The sequence below is a fragment of the Callithrix jacchus genome, chromosome 14, assembly GCF_049354715.1.
Source record: "Callithrix jacchus isolate 240 chromosome 14, calJac240_pri, whole genome shotgun sequence".
NCBI classification, from domain to species: domain Eukaryota; kingdom Metazoa; phylum Chordata; class Mammalia; order Primates; family Cebidae; genus Callithrix; species Callithrix jacchus.
Window position 1 is genome coordinate 67,327,795 of NC_133515.1, and position 19,882 is coordinate 67,347,676.

The 19,882-nt window shown below is 43.9% G+C and overlaps 1 protein-coding gene across 2 annotated transcripts in view; it reads right to left on the reverse strand.

Annotated features, from left to right (window-relative positions):
* MSH2 (mutS homolog 2) overlaps positions 1-19,333 on the reverse strand; it is an 87,553-nt gene extending 68,220 nt beyond the window's left edge. For both annotated transcript variants that reach the window (XM_078349403.1, XM_035272619.3), the window contains exons 1-4: positions 19,070-19,333; positions 7,203-7,357; positions 3,711-3,989; positions 1,572-1,718 (exon numbers count right to left, since the gene is read on the reverse strand). In XM_078349403.1, the coding sequence (XP_078205529.1) occupies positions 1,572-1,718; positions 3,711-3,989; positions 7,203-7,357; positions 19,070-19,280 (792 nt within the window). In that variant the 5' untranslated portion in view covers positions 19,281-19,333. The remainder of the gene's footprint in view (positions 1-1,571; positions 1,719-3,710; positions 3,990-7,202; positions 7,358-19,069) is intronic.
* Between the last annotated feature and the right edge of the window lie 549 nt (positions 19,334-19,882).

Genomic DNA, 19,882 nt, shown 5'->3' on the forward strand with positions numbered 1-19,882 from the left:
CCTCATATTTTCAGCCATAGAGGGATAAGTTTCTCTTATGTGGTATGCTCACACATATTGGTTTTTGATTGTCTCACAAAGTAAAATAAAACAGATAAATTAGCTTATATGGATCAAACTATTTACTTGATAAAGCGATTTCAAAATGATAGTTATAACAGTCTCAGTTATAACTCTAGTTTCACTCTAGTTGGAAATCTACTTTGAAAATTATAAGCAGTTATAAAACCTGTCTTGTATAAATTTGTTTTGTTTTGTTTTGTTTTTGTTTTTTGATGGAGTCTTGCTCTGTTGCCCAGGCTGCAAGCAGTGCAGTGGTGCAATCTCAGCTCACTGCAACCTCTGCTACCCGGGTTCAAGCAATTCTCCTGCCTTAGCCTCCAGAGTAGCTGGGATTACAAGTGCATGCCACCACAGCCAAATAATTTTTTTGTGTGTATTTTTAGTAGAGATGGGGTTTCAGCATCTTGACCAGGCTGGTCTTGAACTCCTGACCTCATGATCTACCTGTCTCAGCCTCCCAAAGTGCTAGGATTACAGGCGTGAGCCACCGTGCCAGGCATAAATTTTTGAAAATAAAATTTTTCATTTGATTTATTACTAATCCACAAATATGCAGTCATTTCCCCATTATTTTACCACAAAAACACGTCTCTCAAATGACACTGAGCTCTCAGATTTGACCATTAAGATAAACTTCAACTACTGAAAATTCCATTTGATACAATTACTACGTGCTGTATATATTTTCACCCTTATTATCTACTAATCTTCATAACAATCCTTTAAGGCAGACGTCTTAGGCTCATTTAACAGATAAGGAAACCATCTTTCAGAAAGGTGAAGTAATTGATTAAAGACCCCCCCCCCCAACACAAATAAAGCTGATACAAGAAACAGGTCTTTTTACGTAGGTGCTATCTCACCTCTCAACTCCTTCAGTATCAGTAATCAGGCTCTTTCTTGTGCAACAATTAAAACTCTTCCACACTCCAGAAATACGTACAGTGTAAATATTACATTTAAAGTTATATCTAAATTTATCTAGCAATTTTCTTGAGTTTTTCACAAGCTTCATCATGGATAAAGCAAGCTTAATATTGGTCCAGCACAGTGGCTCACATCTGTATCCCTGCACTTTGGGAGGCCGAGGCAGGCGGATCACATGAGGTCAGGAGGTCAAGACCAGCCTGACCAACATGATGAAACCCCATCTCTTTGCTTATATTCGTTACTTTAAAAAAAGAAAGAAACCCCACCTCTATAAAAATACAAAAATTAGCCAGGCACAATGGCAAGTGTCTGTAATCCCAACTACTTGGGAGGGTGAGGCATGAGAATTGCTTGAATCCAGGAGGTGTAAGTTGCAGTGAGCTGAGACTGCAGCACTGTACTCCAGCCTGGGTGAGAGAGTGAGACTGTCTCCCAAAAAAACAATTATAATAAGCTTATTGATACACAGTTTAGGTTTTGAGATACATATGACAGAAATACCCTTCTAAAAAGTCACTATAATTTACATATTATTATATATTTACATTATATATAATTCACATTTATAATCCATATACCTGATTCTCCATTTCTGGCAATACAGCACTATTCATCTGTTCTCCCTTTTTGCCTTTCAACAACCTGTTGAGGTCCTGATAAATGTCTTTTGTGGAAAAGTCAGCTTTTTTTTTTTCTGTGATCAGAATTCCTCCTCTTTGAATAATCTGTTTTAAAAGGAATCATTTCATTATTATGAGAAAAGCAGTAAGAAAAATTGTAACATTGACAACCATAAAGTAATAACAGCTTAACAGATTATTAACCTACATTAAATGTTTATAAAATGTGCATGACACTGGTTATATGCACTGACACACTTCTTTTTTTTTTTTTTTTTTTTTTTTTTTTTGAGATTTAGACTTGCTCTGTCACCCAGGCTAGAGTGAAGTGGTGCAATCTTAGCTCACTGCAACCTCCACCTACCAGGTTCAAGCAATTCTCCTGCCTCAGCTTCCCAAGTAGCTGGAATTACAGGCACCCGACACCATGCCCGGCTATTTTTTGTATTTTTAATAGAGATAGGGTTTCACCTTCTTGGCCAGGCTGGTCTCAAACTCCTCACCTCACGTTCCCACCTACCTCAGCCTCTCAAAGTGCTGGGATTAATAGGTGTGAGCCACCTCGCCCAGCCCTGACACACCTTTTATATCCATAAATTTTCATCAAAATATAAAATTACATTCACATAAAGCTTTCAAAAAATAGTCCCAAGAGAAACAATTTTTTTTCTTTTTTTTTGAGATGGAGTCTCACTGTCGCCCAGGATGTAGTGCAGTGGCACAATTTTGGCTCACTGCTACCTCTGCCTCTGCTTGTGGCCAGGTGCAGTGGTTCATGCCCATAATCATGCCACTGCACTCCAGCCCAGATGACAATAGTGAAACTCCATCTCAAAAAATGAAAGAAAATGAAATAAAATAAATAAAAAGAGAAAACATTATTAAAAACTTTCTAATTGTCCTGTTTGTGAGAAATAGAAAAAAAGGCACAATTTCAACTCACTGCTACCTCTGCCTCCCGGGTTCAACTAATTCTCCTGCCTCAACTTCTCAAGTAGCTGGGATTACAGATGCAAGCCACCATGCCTGAATAATTTTTTTTTTTTTTTGGATTTTTAGTAGAGACAGGGTTTCACCACATTGGACATGCTGGTCTCAAATTCCTGACCTCAAATGATCCGCCCCCTGACCTCAGGTGATCCGCCTGCCTTGGTTTCCCAAAGAGCTGGGGTTACAGGGGTGAGTCACCACATCCAGGCCCAATAGTAACAACCCTTAACAGAATATTACTTGTGGAAAGTTGCTTAGATACTATCTATGCTAAAAATGTCCATAATACATGTGCTATCTCCAGCAGCGCTTATGGTGCTTGAGGACCACAAAAAGTAAGAATCCTTGGGAGATATATACCTTAAGAAATACCTAAATACGCTGGGTGCGGTGGCTCACACCTGCAACCCCAGTACTTTGGGAGGTCAAGGTGGACAGATCACCTCAGGTCAGGAATTCAAGACCAGCCTGACCGACATGGTGAAACTCTATCTCTACTAAACATACAAAATTGGTCAGGCACAGTGGCACACACCTGTAATCCCAGCTACTCAGGAGGCTGAGGCAGGAAAATCACTCGAACCGGGTGGGTAGAGATTGCAGTGAGCCGAGATCACTCCACTGTACTCCAGCGTGGGCAGTAAGAGCAAAACTGTCTCAAAATAAAAAAATTTAAATAATAAACCGCATACCTATACAAATGATACAATCAGAATTTAGCTAAAATAAAAAAAATACTAAAAGACTAAAGTTCCACTCGAACTATAAAAAAAATGCCAAAGAACTGCATCTTGTTTGATAAATCCATAATTATAGTTATTGCAATAATTACTTTTGGAACAAAAGACAGAAAGGAAAGGGGAAAAAAAGATCTGAGGTAGAATAAGTCTTACAAAAGAAACAGCTTGTTCCAACGTCCAATTAAGCATACAAAGTTTCTGTCACAGATAAACATCAAAATATTCCTCAAAATAAAACATTATTTTAATTAGACACACAAAAAATTGAGTTTTTAATTATTTTGCCTTAAATAAAAAGGTATCATGTTAATTACAGAGGCTTTCCTAGGCCTGAAATCTCCTGTATCACTAGACTTGATTCACTTACCTGCCTCAGTTTCCCCATGTCTCCAGCAGTCTCTCCTCCAGGTAAAACACATTCCTTTGGTCCAATCTGGATCAGGAGAGCCTCAAGATTGGAGAACTGATCATTATCAGGGAATTCACACAGTCCTAGCTTCCTCTGTATGGAATCCACATAGCCAACTCCAACCTGTCTCTGGCCATCAACTGTGGACATTCTAACACCCACAACACCAATGGAAGCTGACGTATCATTGTTACCAAAGAGAATGTCTTCAAACTGAGACAGATTGCCAGGAGAAGCCTAAGTAAAAATGAAATTTTAAAAATTTAATAAACCCTTGAACATACTTCAAGTTTTATTAGCAAACAAGAATTATCCAACTTCAATGAATCTTATTAATAAAACGTTTTCTTTTTTTTTTTTTTGAGACAAGTCTCACTCTGTCACCCAGGCTAGAATGCAGTGGCGTGATCTCAACTTATTACAACCTCCGCTCAAGGGTTCAAGCAATGCTCCTGCCTCAGTATTCTGAGTAGCTAGGATTACAGGCACCCACAACGCCCAGATAATTTTTGTGTTTTTATTAAAGATGGGGTTTCATCCTGGTGGTCAGGCTGGACTCGAACTCCTGACCTTGTGATCCGCCCACCTCAGCCTCCCAAAGTGCTGGAATACAATTGTGAGCCACCATGCCTAGCCAATAAAATAATTTCTCTCTCTTTTTTTTTTTAAGACAGAATCTCATTCTGTCGCCAGGCACCAGGCTGAGTGCAGTGGCGCGATCTCCTCACTGCAACCTCCGCCCCCCGGGTTCAAGCAATTCTCCTGCCTCAGCCTCCTGAGTAGCTGGGACTACAGGCATACGCCACCATGCTCAGCTAATTTTTTTGTATTTTTAGTAGAGACGGGGTTTTACCATGTTGGCCAGGATGGTCTTGATCTCTTGACCTCGTGATCCGCCCACCTCGGCCTCCCAAAGTGCTGGGATTACAGGCGTGAGCCACTGCGCCCGGCCATGATTTCTTATTTAAAAAAAAAAAAATAACTGCCTGTGGCCAGGTGCACTGGCTCACGCCTATCATCGTGCTATTGCACTCCAGCCTGGATGACAACAGCAAAACTTCATCTCAAAAAATAAAATGAAATAAAACAAAAAGGGAAAGACATTATTAAAAACCTTCTAATTGTACTGTTCGTGAGAAGTAGAAAAAAAAGAGAAAGAAATAGATACAGGAGAAGGTTGGAGAATTTGTAAGATCACCTATTATGCACAAAGGAGAAAAGAAATGAAATCTAACTACAAGAATGGAGCATTGTCCTCATTACCACATTTATTCCCTTTCAAGAATAAACTCAGGTTGGGCTCAGTGGCTCACGCCTGCTACTCATGAGGCTGAGGCAGGAGACTTCGCTTCGCTTGATGCCAGCAGGTAGAGGTTGCAGTGGGTCGAGATCACACCACTGCCCTACAGCCTGGGCAACAGAATAAGACCGTGTCTCAAAATAATAATAATAGTAATAATAAACTCACCTCCCCAATATTTTAAAGACTGATTTATGGCCGGGTGCAGTGACTCACTGCTATAATCCCCGTACTTGAGGAGGCCAAGGCAGGCATATCACCTGAGGTCGGAGTTTCAGACCAGCCTAACCAGCATGGAGAAACCTCATCTCTACTAAAAATACAAAATTAGCCAGGCATGGTGTGCATGCCTGTAATCCCAGCTACTTAGGAAGCTGAAGCAGGAGAATTACTTGAACCTGGGAAGCAAAGGTTGCGGTGAGCTGAGATCGCACCATTGCACTCCAACCTGAGCAACAAGAGTGAAATTCTGTCTCAAAAAAAAAAAAAAAGACTGATTTATTCCAGTGTTTGAGAATTTACTTAGTGCAGGTATTGTGTGTGTGAAAAAAACAAAAACATGACCTTACAAACTAGTAAAGAAGTTATAGAAGAGAGTCATTAAATAAACAAAAATCAATAGCATGATCATGTCCTTAAAAACATTAGAAGCATACGTATCAGCATGCCTTCCTAGGCACACCAAGGAATACAATCATCATTAATGTGCTCCAGACTTACATAAATTTACAATCTAATGGAAGAGAAAAGTATATACAAAGATACAAACGTAGGACAAATGTCTATACATGAAGTATTTGGAATAATGTAAATGTGTTTGAAATATTTCAAAAACAGTAAAATCAAATCCTTGTTTAATGATAGTATTCAACTTTATGTCCACATTATTATCTACAATTATATTTTAGGAACAATGACAAAGATCAGTGTACCCAAATTTACGTTATATTGAATTTCTAAACAGTATTAAAATATAACTACCTTATCTCACTAATCTTTTTCCTTTTTTTTTTTTAAAGACATCTTGCTCTGTTGCCCAGGCTGTAATGCAGTGGTGCAATCTTGGCTCACAGCAACCTCTGCCTCCTGGGTTCAAGCGATTCTCCAGCCTCAGCCTCCCAAGTAGCTGGGATTAACAGGCACCTGCCACCCTGCCCAGCTAATTTTTATATTTTTGGTAGGAACGGGGTTTCACTATGTTAGCCAGGCTGATCTCGAATTCCTGACCTCAGGTGATCTACCTGCCTCAGCATCCCAAAGTGCTGGGATTACACGCGTGAGCCACCATACCCAGCCTCTATGTATCTAATCAATTCATCTATTTAATCTAGCTATATAACCTCTCCCACCCAAAAAAAAGAAACCAAAAACCAGCCAGGCACAGAGGCTCACACCTATAGTCCCAGCACTTTGGGAGGCCCAGGTGGGCAGATCTCTTGAGCCCAGGAGTTCAAGACCAGCCTGGTCAACATGGCAAAACCTCGTCTCTACTAAAAATACAAAAATTATCTGGGCATATCAGTGCACCACTTATAATCCCAGCTATTAGAGTGGCTGAGGCATGAGAAACACTTGAAAGGTTGCAGTGAGCTGAGATCGCACCACTGCATTCCAGCCAAGGTAAAAGGGTGAGACTCTGTCTCAGGAAAAAAAAAAAAAGAAAAAGAAAGAGAAGAGGAAAGAAGCAAAAAGGAAAAAAAAAAAAACACATAAAAAAATCATCTGCCTACTCTACCTCTCTAGGGAGCTGTGATCTCCCTCCGTTACCCAGGGTGGTCTCAAACTCCTGGACTCAAGCAATCCTCCCATCTCAGCCTCTTGATTAGCTGGGACCACAAGTATGTGCCAATATCCCCAGTTAATTTTTTTTATCTTTAGTAGATATGGGTTTTCACCATATTGGCCAAGCTGGTCTTGAACTCCCGGTCTCAGGCAATCCACTTGACTCAGCCTCCCAAAATGCTGGGATTACAAACATGAGCCACTGCGCCCAGCCAACTGTAACTTTTTAAAAACCACATGCTAATTGCTATTTAAGTGTCTCAAACCATTCTACTATCACAATCTACTTAAAATATTAAAACAAATTATTCACATTTTTATTTTTCTACTTATAAAAATAAAAGCAAATTTAAAAGGAAGATAATTACCTTAAATGCCAAATACCAGTCATTCTCCTTGGATGCCTTATTTCCAGCTCTATTTTTATAAACTTCAACTCTATACTGACGAACCAGAAGAAGATCTTTTACAAAAGATTCAAAATTCATTTTACTAAGCACAACACTTTGTAGATTCTTTGCTCCTTAAAAATAAAATAAAATATACGTTATAGATTTGAGGTATTAAGTATTCAAGTCCTGTATTAGTTGGATTTCACGCTGCTGATAAAGACATACCCGAGACTGGGAAGAAAAACAGGTTTACTGGACTTACAGTTCCACATGGCTGGGGAGGACTCACAATCATGGCAGAAGGCAAAGAGGAACAAGTCACATCTTACGTGAATGGCAGCGGGCAAAGAGAAAGAGGCTGCTGGTGGCTCACGCCTGTAATCCCAGCACTTTGGGAGGCCAAGGCAGGCAGATCACCTGAGGAGTTCGAGACCCAGCCTGACCAACATGGAGAAACCCTGTCTCTAAAACAGAGAAATAAAAAAATTTTTTTTAAAAGAGAGAAAGCTTGTGCAGGGAGACTTCCATGTTTAAAACAACAGATCTTGTGAGACTTGCGCACTATCAGTACAACAGCATGGCAAAGACCCATCCCCATGATTCAATTATCTCCCACTGGGTCCCTCCCACAACACATTGGAATTCAAGATGAGATTTGGGTGGGGTCATAGCCAAACCATCTCATTTCGCACCAGCCCCTCCCAAATCTAATATCCTCACATTTCAAAACCAATCATGTCTCCCCAACAGTCCCCCAAAATCTTAACTCATTTCAGATTAACTCAAAATTCCAGTTCAAAGTCTCATCCAAGACAAAACAAGTCCCTTCCACCTATGAGCCTGTCAAATCAAAAGCAAGTTAGTTACTTCCCAGATACAATGGGGTACAGGCATTGGGTAAATATAGCCATTCCAAATGGGAGAAACAAAGAGGCTACAGGCCCCATGCAAGTCCAAAATCCAGCATGGCAGTCAAATATTAAAGCTCCAAAATTACCTGCTATGACTCTGTCTCACATCCAGGTCACGCTGATACAAGAGGTAGGCTACCACTGCCTTGGACGGCTCTGCCCCTGTGGCTTTGCAGAGTACAGCACCCCTCCTGGCTGCTTTCATGGGACAGCGTTAAGTGTCTGCAGCTTTTCCAGGCACATGGTGCAAGCTGTTGGTGGATCTACCATTCTGGTGTCTGGAGAATAGCCCTCTTTTCATAGCTCCACTAGGCAGTGCCCCAGCAGGAACTCTGTGTGGGGGCTCTGACCCCACATTTCCCTTCTACATTGCCCTAGCAGAGATACTCAATGAGTTCCCCACTCCTGCAGCAAACTTCTGCCTGGACATGCAGGCATTTCCACTCATCCTTTGAAACCTACGCAGAGGTTCCCAAACCTCAATTACTGACTTCTGTGCTACTAAAGGGTGCTGTGACCTGGGTTTTGTTAAAGGCATTCAGTTTTAAAAAGGAAACAGAGAATAAAAGTTTGGAAAATTTGCAGCCAGACAATGTGACAGAGAAGAAAATTCCACCAGGCGCGGTGGCTCATACCTGTAATCCTAGCACTTTGAGGAGCCGAGGTGGGTAGATTACTTGAGGTCAGGAGTTCGAGACCAGCCTGACCAACATGGTGAAACTCTGTCTTTACTGAAAATACAAAAATTAGCTGGGCCTAGTGGCAGGTGACTATAATCCCAGCTACTGAGGCTGAGGCAGGAGAATTACTTGAACCTGGGAGGTGGAGGTTGCAGTTAGTCGAGACTGCGCCACTGCACTCCAGCCTGGGCAAAAAGAGCGAAACTCCATTTCAAACAACAACAAATATTTTAAAACGTGCAAAAAAAAAAAAATTCCATTTTCTAAGGAGAAATTCAAGTTAGCTGCAGATATTTGTATAAATAATGAGGGGTCCAATGTTAAATCCCCAAGACAATAGGAAAAAGGTCTCCAGGGCATGTCAGAAGTCTTCATGGCTTCCCCTCCCATCACAGGCCCAGAGGCCTAGGAGGAAAAAGTAGTTTCATGGGCCAGCCCAGGATCCCCATGCTGTGTGTAGCCTAGGGATTTGGTGCCCTGCAGCCCAGCAGGCTCAACACCACCTGGAAGCTGCCAAGGCTTGGGGCTTGCACCCTCTGAAGCCATGGCCTGAGCTCTATGTTGGCACCTTTCAGCCATGACTGGAGCCACTGGGACTCATATTTTTTGTATATAATGTTGTTCATGATCATTGCTAGAATATATTCTTTGAATAAACTGCAATTTACTTAGGCATTCTACTGCTGGTTGGCATTTGGATAGTTTCCAACTTAGGCCTATGTATAATCCTGTATATGTCTTTTGGGGAACATATATATACACACTTCTGCTGGGCATACACTCCAGAGTATTCCACTGCTAAAGAGAACTGCTGGGTCAGCTGGGTGTGGTGATGCATGCCTATAATCTCAGCTACTCAGGAGACTCAGGGTAGGAGGATGGCTTGAGCCCAGGAGTTCAAGGCTGCAGTGAGCTATATCATCATGCCACTGTAGTACAGCTTTGCTGATAAAGCGAGAACCAACGTTTTAAAAAGAGGGGGGAAACGCATTTGAGTATTCATTCTTTTAAAAAGTTAAAGAGAGAAATGAAACTTTAAAAAACCACTGGGTCATGGGATATGTGTATGTTCAAGTTTTCTTTTCTTTTCTTTTTTTTTTTTTTTGAGACAAGGTCTCCCATTTAGTATGTATCATATCCCTAAAAAAAGAATCCCTGGATTGGCCCAGGTGTGGTGGCTCATGCCTATAACCCCAGCACTTTGGGAGGTGGGCAGAACACCAGAGATCAGGAGTTCAAGACCAACCTGGCCAACATGGTGAAACCCAGTCTCTACTAAAAGTACAAAAACTAGCCGGGCATGGGGGTGGGTGCCTGTAATACCAGCTACTCAGGAGGCTGAGGCAGTAGAATCATTTGAACCTGGGAAGCAGAGGTGCAATTAGCAGAGATCATGCCATTGCACTCCAGCCTGGGCAACAAGAGCAAAACTCCATCTCAAGAAAAAAAAAGAATCCCAGGATTTCCCCATTCTGTGTGTTTTCATCTTTGCTTCTTCCTGGTCTATGATGCCAGCTGAGGTTGTCAGTACTGTGAAACCAAACTGGGTGCAGTGGCTTACACCTATAATCTTATCACTTTGGAAGACTGAGGCAGGAGGATCTTTGAGCCCAGGAGTTCAAGACCAGCCTGGGCAACATGGCAAGACTTCATTTCTGCCAAAAAAAATTATGAAAATAAATACATTATTTTTAAAAGCTGGCTGGATGGGATCACACTGTTCTGTCATTATTCTAGATCTCTGAGTTGCACATCAAATCTGGGGGCTGATCACTACATACTTGTTATACTGCCAAAGAGGTTCACAGCCTTGTGATAATCAGTGATTTCAAATTCACCAATGTAACCATGCTTCATTATCAATTACAGACTGGACAATGACTCTGAAGTAGTGTTTTCAGCATTGCTGATGCAGCCAGGACATTCACGTGCACCATTATGGTGGTACAGAGAGCTGTGTGTTCAACTTTAATAGACACTGCCCAAAAGTTTGCCAAGGCGGTTGTACAGATTTATACTCCCACTAGCTAAGTATGGGTGCTGCAGGTGTTCCACATCCTGCCAACTCTTGGCATTTTCCATCATTTTTGCATTTTAGTGATGCTAGTGGTAAAGCAGTGGTATCACGCTGTAGTTTTAATTTGCATTTCCCTGATGACTAACAAAGTTAAGGCCCTTTTAATTTTAATACATTTATTGAACATTTAAATATCTTCTTTTGCTGGTACTTTCTTTACATTGAATTGTAAGAATTCTTTATATATTTATGAAGATTTTTATGAATATACTATCAAATTGCTTTCTAGAAAATCAGTACCTCTTCCAGTAGTTTACAGTATTACTTCACTATACTCTTGCTAACATTATAATTTTATAATCTGAGCCTATGTTAAGATTCAAATCCAGAATAAGAATGGTTTCCAGGCCGGGTGCAGTGGCTCACGCCTGTATTCCCAGCACTTTGGGAGGCTGAGGCAGGCGAATGCCCTGAGACACCAGCCTGATCAACATAGAAAAACCCCGTCTCTACTAAAAATACAAAATCAGCCAGGCATGGTGGCTACTCAAAGGCTGAGGCAGGAGAATTGCTTAAACCCAGGAGGTGGAGGTTGCGGTGGGCCAAGATCATGCCATTGTACTCCAGCCTGGGCAACAAGAGCCAAACTCCATTTCAAAAAAAAAAAAAAGAATGTTTTTTAGGCACTTCATTTCACAAGCCAGTCAGCCAGCAATACTTCACAAACAAAAACCAAAAGTGAACATTTTCATTTACCAGGTAAGGAAATTCAATAAAACCCTCTATATATAATATAACCATAATTTCACAATTTTTTTTTTTTTGAGACAGGGTTTCACTCTGTCACCCAGGCTGGAATGCATCACCACTCACTACAGCCTTGATCTCCTGCGCTCAAGCAACTCTCCCACCTTGGCCTCCCAAAGTCCTGGGCATGAGCCACCTCGCCCAGCCAAAATGATTATTTTAACACCAAAAACTAGTAAGTGCAAGCTGGGTGTGGTGGCTCATGCCTGTAATCCTAGCACTTTGGGACGCTGAGGTGGGTGGATCACGAGGTCAAGAGATCCAGACCATCCTCACCAACATGGTGAAACCCCGTCTACTAAAATGCAAAAATTAGCTGAATGTGGTGGCATGCGCCTGTAGTCCCAGCTCCTCGGGAGGCGCGAGAATTGAACCCAGGAGGCAGAGGCTGCAGTGAGCCGGCTGCACTCCAGCCTGGCAAAAGAGAGACTCCATCTCAAAAAAAAAAAAAACAAAAAACAAAAAAAACAGTCCGGGCACAGTGGCTCAAGCCTGTAATCCCAGCACTTTGGGAGGCCAAGGCAGGTGGATCACAAGGTCAAGAGATCGAGACCATCCTGGTCAGCATGGTGAAACCCCGTCTTTACTAAAAATACAAAAAATTAGTTGGGCATGGTGGCGCGTGTTTGTAATCCCAGCTACTCAGGAGGCTGAGGCGGGAGAATTGCCTCAACCCAGGAGGCGGAGGGTGCGGTGAGCCGAGATCGCGCCATTGCACTCCAGCCTGGGTAACAAGAGCGAAACTCCATCTCAAAAAAAAAAAAAAAAAAAAGAAGAAGAAGAAGATACACTGAAGGCCAGGTGCAGTGGCTCATGCCTATAATCCTAGCACTTTGGGAGGCCAAGGCGGGTGAATCACCAGAGGTCTGGAGTTAGAGACCAGCCTGGCCATCATGGTGAAACCCCATCTCTACTAAAAATACAAAAAAAAAAAAATTTTATTAGCTGTGCATGGTGGCGTATGCCTGTAGTCCCAGCTACTTGGGAGGCTGAGGCTGGAGAATCACTTGAACCTGGGAGGCGGAGGTTACAGTGAGGCAAGATCGAACCACTGCACTCTAGCCTGACAACAGAGCAAAACTCCGTCTCAAAAAAAGGAAAAAATATCATACCATGAATGGCTGCAATTGTGAAGTAAGGAAAGTCCTGTCAAAGCAAAGACGGCCAGTGATGGCCAGGCACGGTGGCTCATGCCTATAATCCCAGACTTTGGGAGGCTGAGGTGGGCGAACTGTCTGAGGTCAGGAGTTTGAGACCAACCTGGCTAACATGATGAAACCCCATCTCTACTAAAAATACAAAAATTAGCTGGGCATGGTGACACACACCTATAGTCACAGCTATTTTGGGAGGCAGAAGAATCATTTGAACCCAGGAGCGAAGTCCGCAACAAGCTAAGGTCACGACACTGCACTCCAGCCTAGGTGACAGAGCAAGACTCCATCTCCAAAAAAATAAAAATAAGAGAGAGAGAGACTGTTAGAGCTTCATTCAGCCAAAGCGGCCAAAGTTGTTCAGGAAACTTTGGTGGTGGTCGTGGAGATGGTTTCAGTGAAAATGACAACTTTGGCCGGGCACGGTGGCTCAAGCCTGTAATCCCAGCACTTTGGGAGGCCGAGGCGGGTGGATCACGAGGTCAAGAGATCGAGACCATCCTGGTCAATATGGTGAAACCCTGTCTCTACTAAAAATGCAAAAAAAAATTAGCTGGGCACGGTGGCGTGTGCCTGTAATCCCAGCTACTCAGGAGGCTGAGGCAGAAGAATTGCCTGAACCCAGGAGGCGGAGGTTGCGGTGAGCTGAGGTCGTGCCATTGCACTCCAGCCTGGGTAACAAGAGCGAAACTCCGTCTCAAAAAAAAAAAAAAGAAAATGACAACTTTTGTCGTGGAGGAAACTTCAGTGGTCATGGTAGCTTTGGTGGCAGCCATGGAGGTGGTAGATATGGTAGCAATGGGATGGCTATAATGGATTTGGTAATGATGGAAGCAATTTTGGAGGTCGTGGAAGCTACAATGATTTTGGCAATTACAACAATCAGTCTTCAAATTTTGGACCCATAAAGGGAGGAAACTTTGGAAGCAGAAGTTTTGGCCCCTATGGTGGTGTAGGCCAATACTCTGCCAAGCCATGAAACCAAGGTGGCTATGGCAGTGGCAGAAGATTTTAATTACAAAACAAAGCTTAGCAGGAGAGGAGAGCCAGAGAAGTGACAGGGAAGCTATGCAGGGCTGAGTGCCCCACAGGGTCATGGGGTGAGCCTTATGCTGTGCTAAGGCTCAGGATCCGAGAAATGAAGAGACAGGACACAGAAGTACAAGAAAAACGTAGCTGGGCTCGGAGGGCCACGCCACCTATAAGCAGAGTCAGGCGAGGCCCCAAATGTCCATAAGCATGAGTATTTATTGTGTATAGGTTAGGGGGCAGGGCAGTGAGTGAAATCATCTTTAAGGATAGTGATAGGGTCGTGATCAATGAAACATGGGGTCCACCCCCATTAGGTCACCTAGGCCAGGAGGTGGACAGTGCACAGCAATGGGCTCGTTCCCACGAAGGCAAGGGCCGTGCGCAGTAAGGGGTCCACCCCCATTAGGTCACTGAGGTTTGAAGGTGGGCCAATGCGCAGTGTGCAATACTTCTATCTATGGTAAAACTACTTCTAAGATTTATAGGAGGATGCTTTAAGTCACATAGCAGTGACAGAGCTGTCAGGGTTACCGCCACCTTCTGGCAGCTTCCAATGGGTTCTATGGGAAGATGCTTTTCAAGCTGCACAGTAGCAAGAACTGATAAAGTTCACAGTCACCAAGGTGGATTGCCGTTCTGAGCGCAGCCTTCCACAAGAACTGGAGCAAGGTCCTACAACTCCTTTATCAGGCTCTCGCCCCAAGCCTGCCTTACAGCGGGTATCTTTACAATACTGAATTCTGCCGTCTGGGCCGTGGATTCTTGTCCTGGTATAACTGTTTTTCCCTTAAATCATGCTCTGCACTGTGTCTGCTCTAGGTATTCCTCTGATTATAAGCTGCTTATTCCTTAATTCATGCTCTGTACTGTGTCCACTCTAGGCATTCCTCGAATTATGAACTAAGATATAGGTATATATGTAGGGAAATATTCTTTAGGTACTCATACTATCAACTATTATATGATTATACAGAGAGGATTATATAAAGGGATTCGTCAAGCCCCATTTCTATAAACTAATATAGGATTATATAAAAGGAAATAGCTGAGTAGTAACAATATAAAGTGAGATATTCCTCAAGCCCTAACTGTGCCAGGGTTCTGCTTAGCTCTCATTCCTTGGTGCCTATATGGGGGGTTACCCACAAGCTACAAGTCACAAAAGATTTGTGAACTGAGCCAAGCACAGTGGTGACAGGACCTAGCTGCTACAAAGACATGTTTCAGACAAATACTTATGTGTGTGGACAAAAAACTCTAGGACTATATTTGTGACTAACTGTATAACAGGTCATTTTAGTTTCTGTTCTGTGGAAAGTGTAAAGCATTCCAACAAAGGGTTTTAATGTAGATTTTTTGTTTTTTGCACCCATGCTGTTGATTGCTTAATATTAATAGTCTGAACGTTGATGCTGAGTAAATGTCTTTAAAAAAAATAGATCCTTGGGAATAACTAACATGTCCTTACTAACTTCTTTGACAAGTTTAACTCATCTTTAAAAACTTTCAACATGAGGCCGGGCATGATGGCTCACACCTGTAATCCCAGCACTTTGGGAGGCCGAGGCGGGCGGATCACAGGGTCAGGAGTTTGAAACCATCCTGACCGACATGATGAAATGCCATCTCTACTAAAAATACAAAAATTAGCGGGGTGTGGTGGAGCACGCCTGTAATCCCAACCACTCAGGAGACTGAGGCAGCAGAATTGCTTGAACCTGGGAGGCAGAGGTTGCAATGAGCTGAGATCGCGCCACTGCACTCCAGCATGGGGGACAGAGTGGGACTCCACCTCAAAAAAAAAAATTAAAAATAAAAAAACTTTCAACATGAATAAGATGAGGTGACTGCCTAAGTTGTCATTTTCTTAGAAATGTCCCTGGTAAACACCCACATTTCAATCTTCGAGGATAACAAAGGAAGCATTATGTTTTTAAAAATCTATGCTCCACTATTTAAAAAAAAAAAAGCCAGGTGCGGAGGCTCATGCCTTTAATCTCAATACTTTAGGAGGCTGAGGTGGATGGATCACAAGGTCAGGAGATCAAGACCATCCTGGAGAACATGCTGAAATCCAGTCTCTATTTAAATTAAAAAAAAAAAAAAAGGCTGGGCGCGGTGGCTCACGCCTATAATCCCAGCACTTTGGGAGGCCGAGGCAGGTGGATAATGAGGTCAAGAGATCGAGACCATCCTGGTCAACATGGTGAAACTTCGTCTCTACTAAAAAATACAAAAATTAGCTGGACATGGTGGCGTGCATCTGTAGTCCCAGCTACTCAGGAGGCTGAGACAGGAGAATTGCTTGAACTCAGGAGGCAGAGGCTGTGGTGAACCAAGGTCGAGCCATTGCACTCCAGCCTGGGTAACAACAGCGAAACTCTGTCTCAAAAAAAAAAAAAAAAATCTATGCTCCAGCTGGGTTTGCTAGCTCATGTCTGTAATCCCAGCACTCTGGGAAGCCCAGGCAGGTAGACCACTTCAACCCAGGCATTCAAGGACAGCATGGGCAATATGGCAAAATCCAGTCTCTACTAAAAAATACAAAAATTAGCTGGACATGGTGGCGTGCATCTGTAGTCCCAGCTACTCAAAGGCTGAGACAGGAGGACCAGTTGAGCCCAGGAGGAGGAGGAGGCAGCAGTGAGACAAGATCACACCACTACACTCCAACCTGGGAGACAGAGAGAGAGCCTGTGTCTCCAAAAAAAAAAAAAAAAAAAAAAAAATCTATGCACCAATATAAAAGATTCCTGGATGTTCATATAAACTTCCTTCCCAATAAACAGATGTAATACTTAGTATCCACTATTCCCTTCACTATTTAAATTAAATTAGAAAATAAAAGTATTAGAACTATTAGGCTGGTCCTGGTGGCTTACACCTGTAATCCCAGCGCTTTGGGAGACAAAGACAGGAGGATTACTTGAGGCCAGGATTCAAGACTGCCCTGGCTAAAACTGTGAGACCCCATCTCTTAATTTAAAAAACAAAAACCAAAAAGCTTAAAAAAAAGAAAAAGCTATTAATAGGTACCTAGAAAAATCAGTGATGCAAATTACACTAATATATACAGTACCTTAGAACTTTTTACAACACTTTAGGCCGGGGGTGGTGGCTCACACCTGTAATCCCAGCACTTTGGGAGGCCGAGATGGGGGGATCACAAAGTCAGAAATTCAAGACCAGCCTGGTCAACATGGTGAAACCCCATCTCTACCAAAGATACAAAAAATTAGCTGGGCATGGTGGAGTGCACCTGTAATCCCAGCTACTCAGGAGGCTGAGGCAGAGAAGTGCTTGAACCCAGAAGGCAGAGGTTTCAGTGAGCCGAGATAGCACCATTGCACTCCAGCCTGAGAGACCACAGGGCGAAACTCTGTCTCAAAAAAAAAAAAAAAAAAACTTTTTATATCACTCTAAAATTAAGACTATTCTAAACTGAATACAAACATAAGAAAGCCACAGGTACTAGCCTTGAGTAGCCTAATTCATACAACTTTAAATTAGAAAGCAACTTACACCATCATAATTAAGCGACTTGTAACTATTGCTGGCTTATCTTTTCTTTTCAAGATGCAGTCTCGCTCTGTCGCCAGCCTGGAGTACAGTGGTGGGATCTCGACTCACTGCAACCTCTGCCTCCAGCGTTGAAGCTTTGTCTGCTTCAGCCTCAGGAGCAGCTAGGATTACAGGTTCCTGCTACCACGCCCAGATAATTTTTGCATTTTTAGTACAGAGGGGGTTTCACTCTCTTGACCAGGCTCTTCTTGAACTCCTGACCTCATAATCCACTCACCTAGGCCTCCCACCAAATGCTGGGATTACAGGCGTAAGCCAGGGTGCCCAGCCTGCTGGCTTCTCTTACTTAACTGGTCCTACACCTCTACTCTTTCCCTCTTCTAAGCCAGCCTCTACACTACGGCTAAAATGATACAACACAGCGCTGGATGCTTACTTAAAAATCTTCAGACTTTTCATTGCCTACAGCATAAAATTCCAACAGCTCAACACAACCTGAAAAGCCTTTTGTTATCTAACCCCACCCACCTGGGCCAGTCTTCTCACCTTCCTTTTTTACACCAGTGACGCCAATCTACCTCTTTTAAAGCCCTCTCCCTAGCAAATTCCTAGTCCTCCAAGACTCAACATGGACTTCGGCGTCTCATAATGCCCTTTCCACCGTCTCCAGTCTTTGGCAATCCTTCCTTGGCGCCTCTTGCAATTTCTTACAAGCTCACCTCCATAAGCCTCCAACTTGAATTCTAATTATTTCTGCCTTGCTCTGCAATAGTGATCTCTATGAAGGTAGTGGTTATTTCTTTTTCAACTAGTGTCCATAACCCTGCCTGACACGTTTCTATCTAACGAATGAAACATTTTTCATCAGAAGCATCGCATTTGCACTAGTCCTCTAGTCAGGACTAGAACCCACAACTCTACTCCTCCTAGGGATGATCTTTTCATTAGCATAACTACTTAGCTGCAAGAAAGCTCAAAGAAAACGGAGAAAAGAGGTCAACTAGGCCTATCCGGAACATTTGACCCACACAGGGTGAGACATTTGTAACTTTCCAGGGAGAGATGCTGCTGGATAGATGTGGCAGGGTGATGGAAGGCACTGAATGCTGAGCTGAAGCAGAGAGCGTCCATGACTAGCCCAACGTCACAGGTTAATGAGCGAGGGGCAGCGACTTAATCCCAAGAAGCCCCGCTCGAGTCCAATGGTCCTGACCACTTCATCATACTGCCCCTCAACAGCGGTCCATTACCAGCCTCTTAGCTGGACCAGCGGCATAAAGGGGAGAGTCGTGGAGGCAGAATTACGTGGGTGCCATAAAAGGGTCTCCCAAACCCCCCTCCATTTTAAATGTCACTCCTGGCTGCCGTTTGTAGTAAGAGACTCTGGCCATGTATGTAATGAGCGCTACAGGACTAAGGCGAGGTCTGCGACGGCTGGAAAATGAACTCTAACAGTGCATTAAAACGCCTGGCACGACGTAAACACTCCGTGATCTCAAGTTCAGATCCGGGGCAGCTGGAGAGGCACGGGGTTCAGGGCTGAGGGGGCATCCCTCCAGGACCAGGGAGAGGCTGGGGAAGGCGGAATCCCCAAGAGCGACCTGGCACCAAAGTCCCGCCCCCATGCCGGAGGCTGTTCGCCGCCCACTTTCCGAGGCGGGAATGGAGTCGCGCCACAAGCCCCGGGTCCCACCCCAGCACTCGCCGTCCCCGCCCTCACCTGCCGGCCCCATGTACTTGATCACCCCCTGGGTCTTGAACACTTCCCGGGCCGCCAGCAGCGCGTCCTCGCCGTGCACCGTATAGAAGTCGCCCCGGTCGAAAAGGCGCACCGTAGTGGTCGGCTTCTCCGGCATGCCTTGAAAGAAGCGCACGAAGCCGACCTCCGCCGCGCTCTCCAGCTGCAGCGTCTCCTTCGGCTGCACCGCCATGTCGGAACCTCCTCACCACCTAGCTGAAGGAAGCGCGCGACCCCGCACCCACTAAGCTGTTTCCCGCCTCCCCTCCCTAGTCCCCCGAGCGGCGTCCGGCTTCGGCAACCACACCCAATCAGCATCCAGCGCTGTGTTTCGGTGGGTGGGAGTCCGCAGCAGCAGCCAATCATAAGCGGACGCGGCCCGGCTTCCCGCGCACGCTGAGGACTCTAGCTACTGCGCATGCTTGCGCCTTGCGCGCAGACCCGCAGACGCGGATCCTTAGTAGAGATCAGTTTTCCGAGTTTTCTCGGCTGCAAGGTTTGGAGCCCCCGAGTGGGTGGTTGCAAGGGTGGATGCAGCCACCAGGTGAGAGATTTCTGGCAGGTATTGAGCTAGTGGTGTGCCAGGAAGCATGGGAGTAACAGCGGAAGGAAACTTGAAAACAAAAGACTAGCCTTCCTCCTCCCAGTATTTTGTTCAAACGTGTGCCCCCCTCCAACTGCCTCCCTTTTTATTTTTAAGCAAACTGCCAACATCGGGATTCCGGGTTTATTCTACACAGCCTCCTTACTGCTGTCTGTTAGCCATATTATCGTTTCATCCACTCGTTGATGATT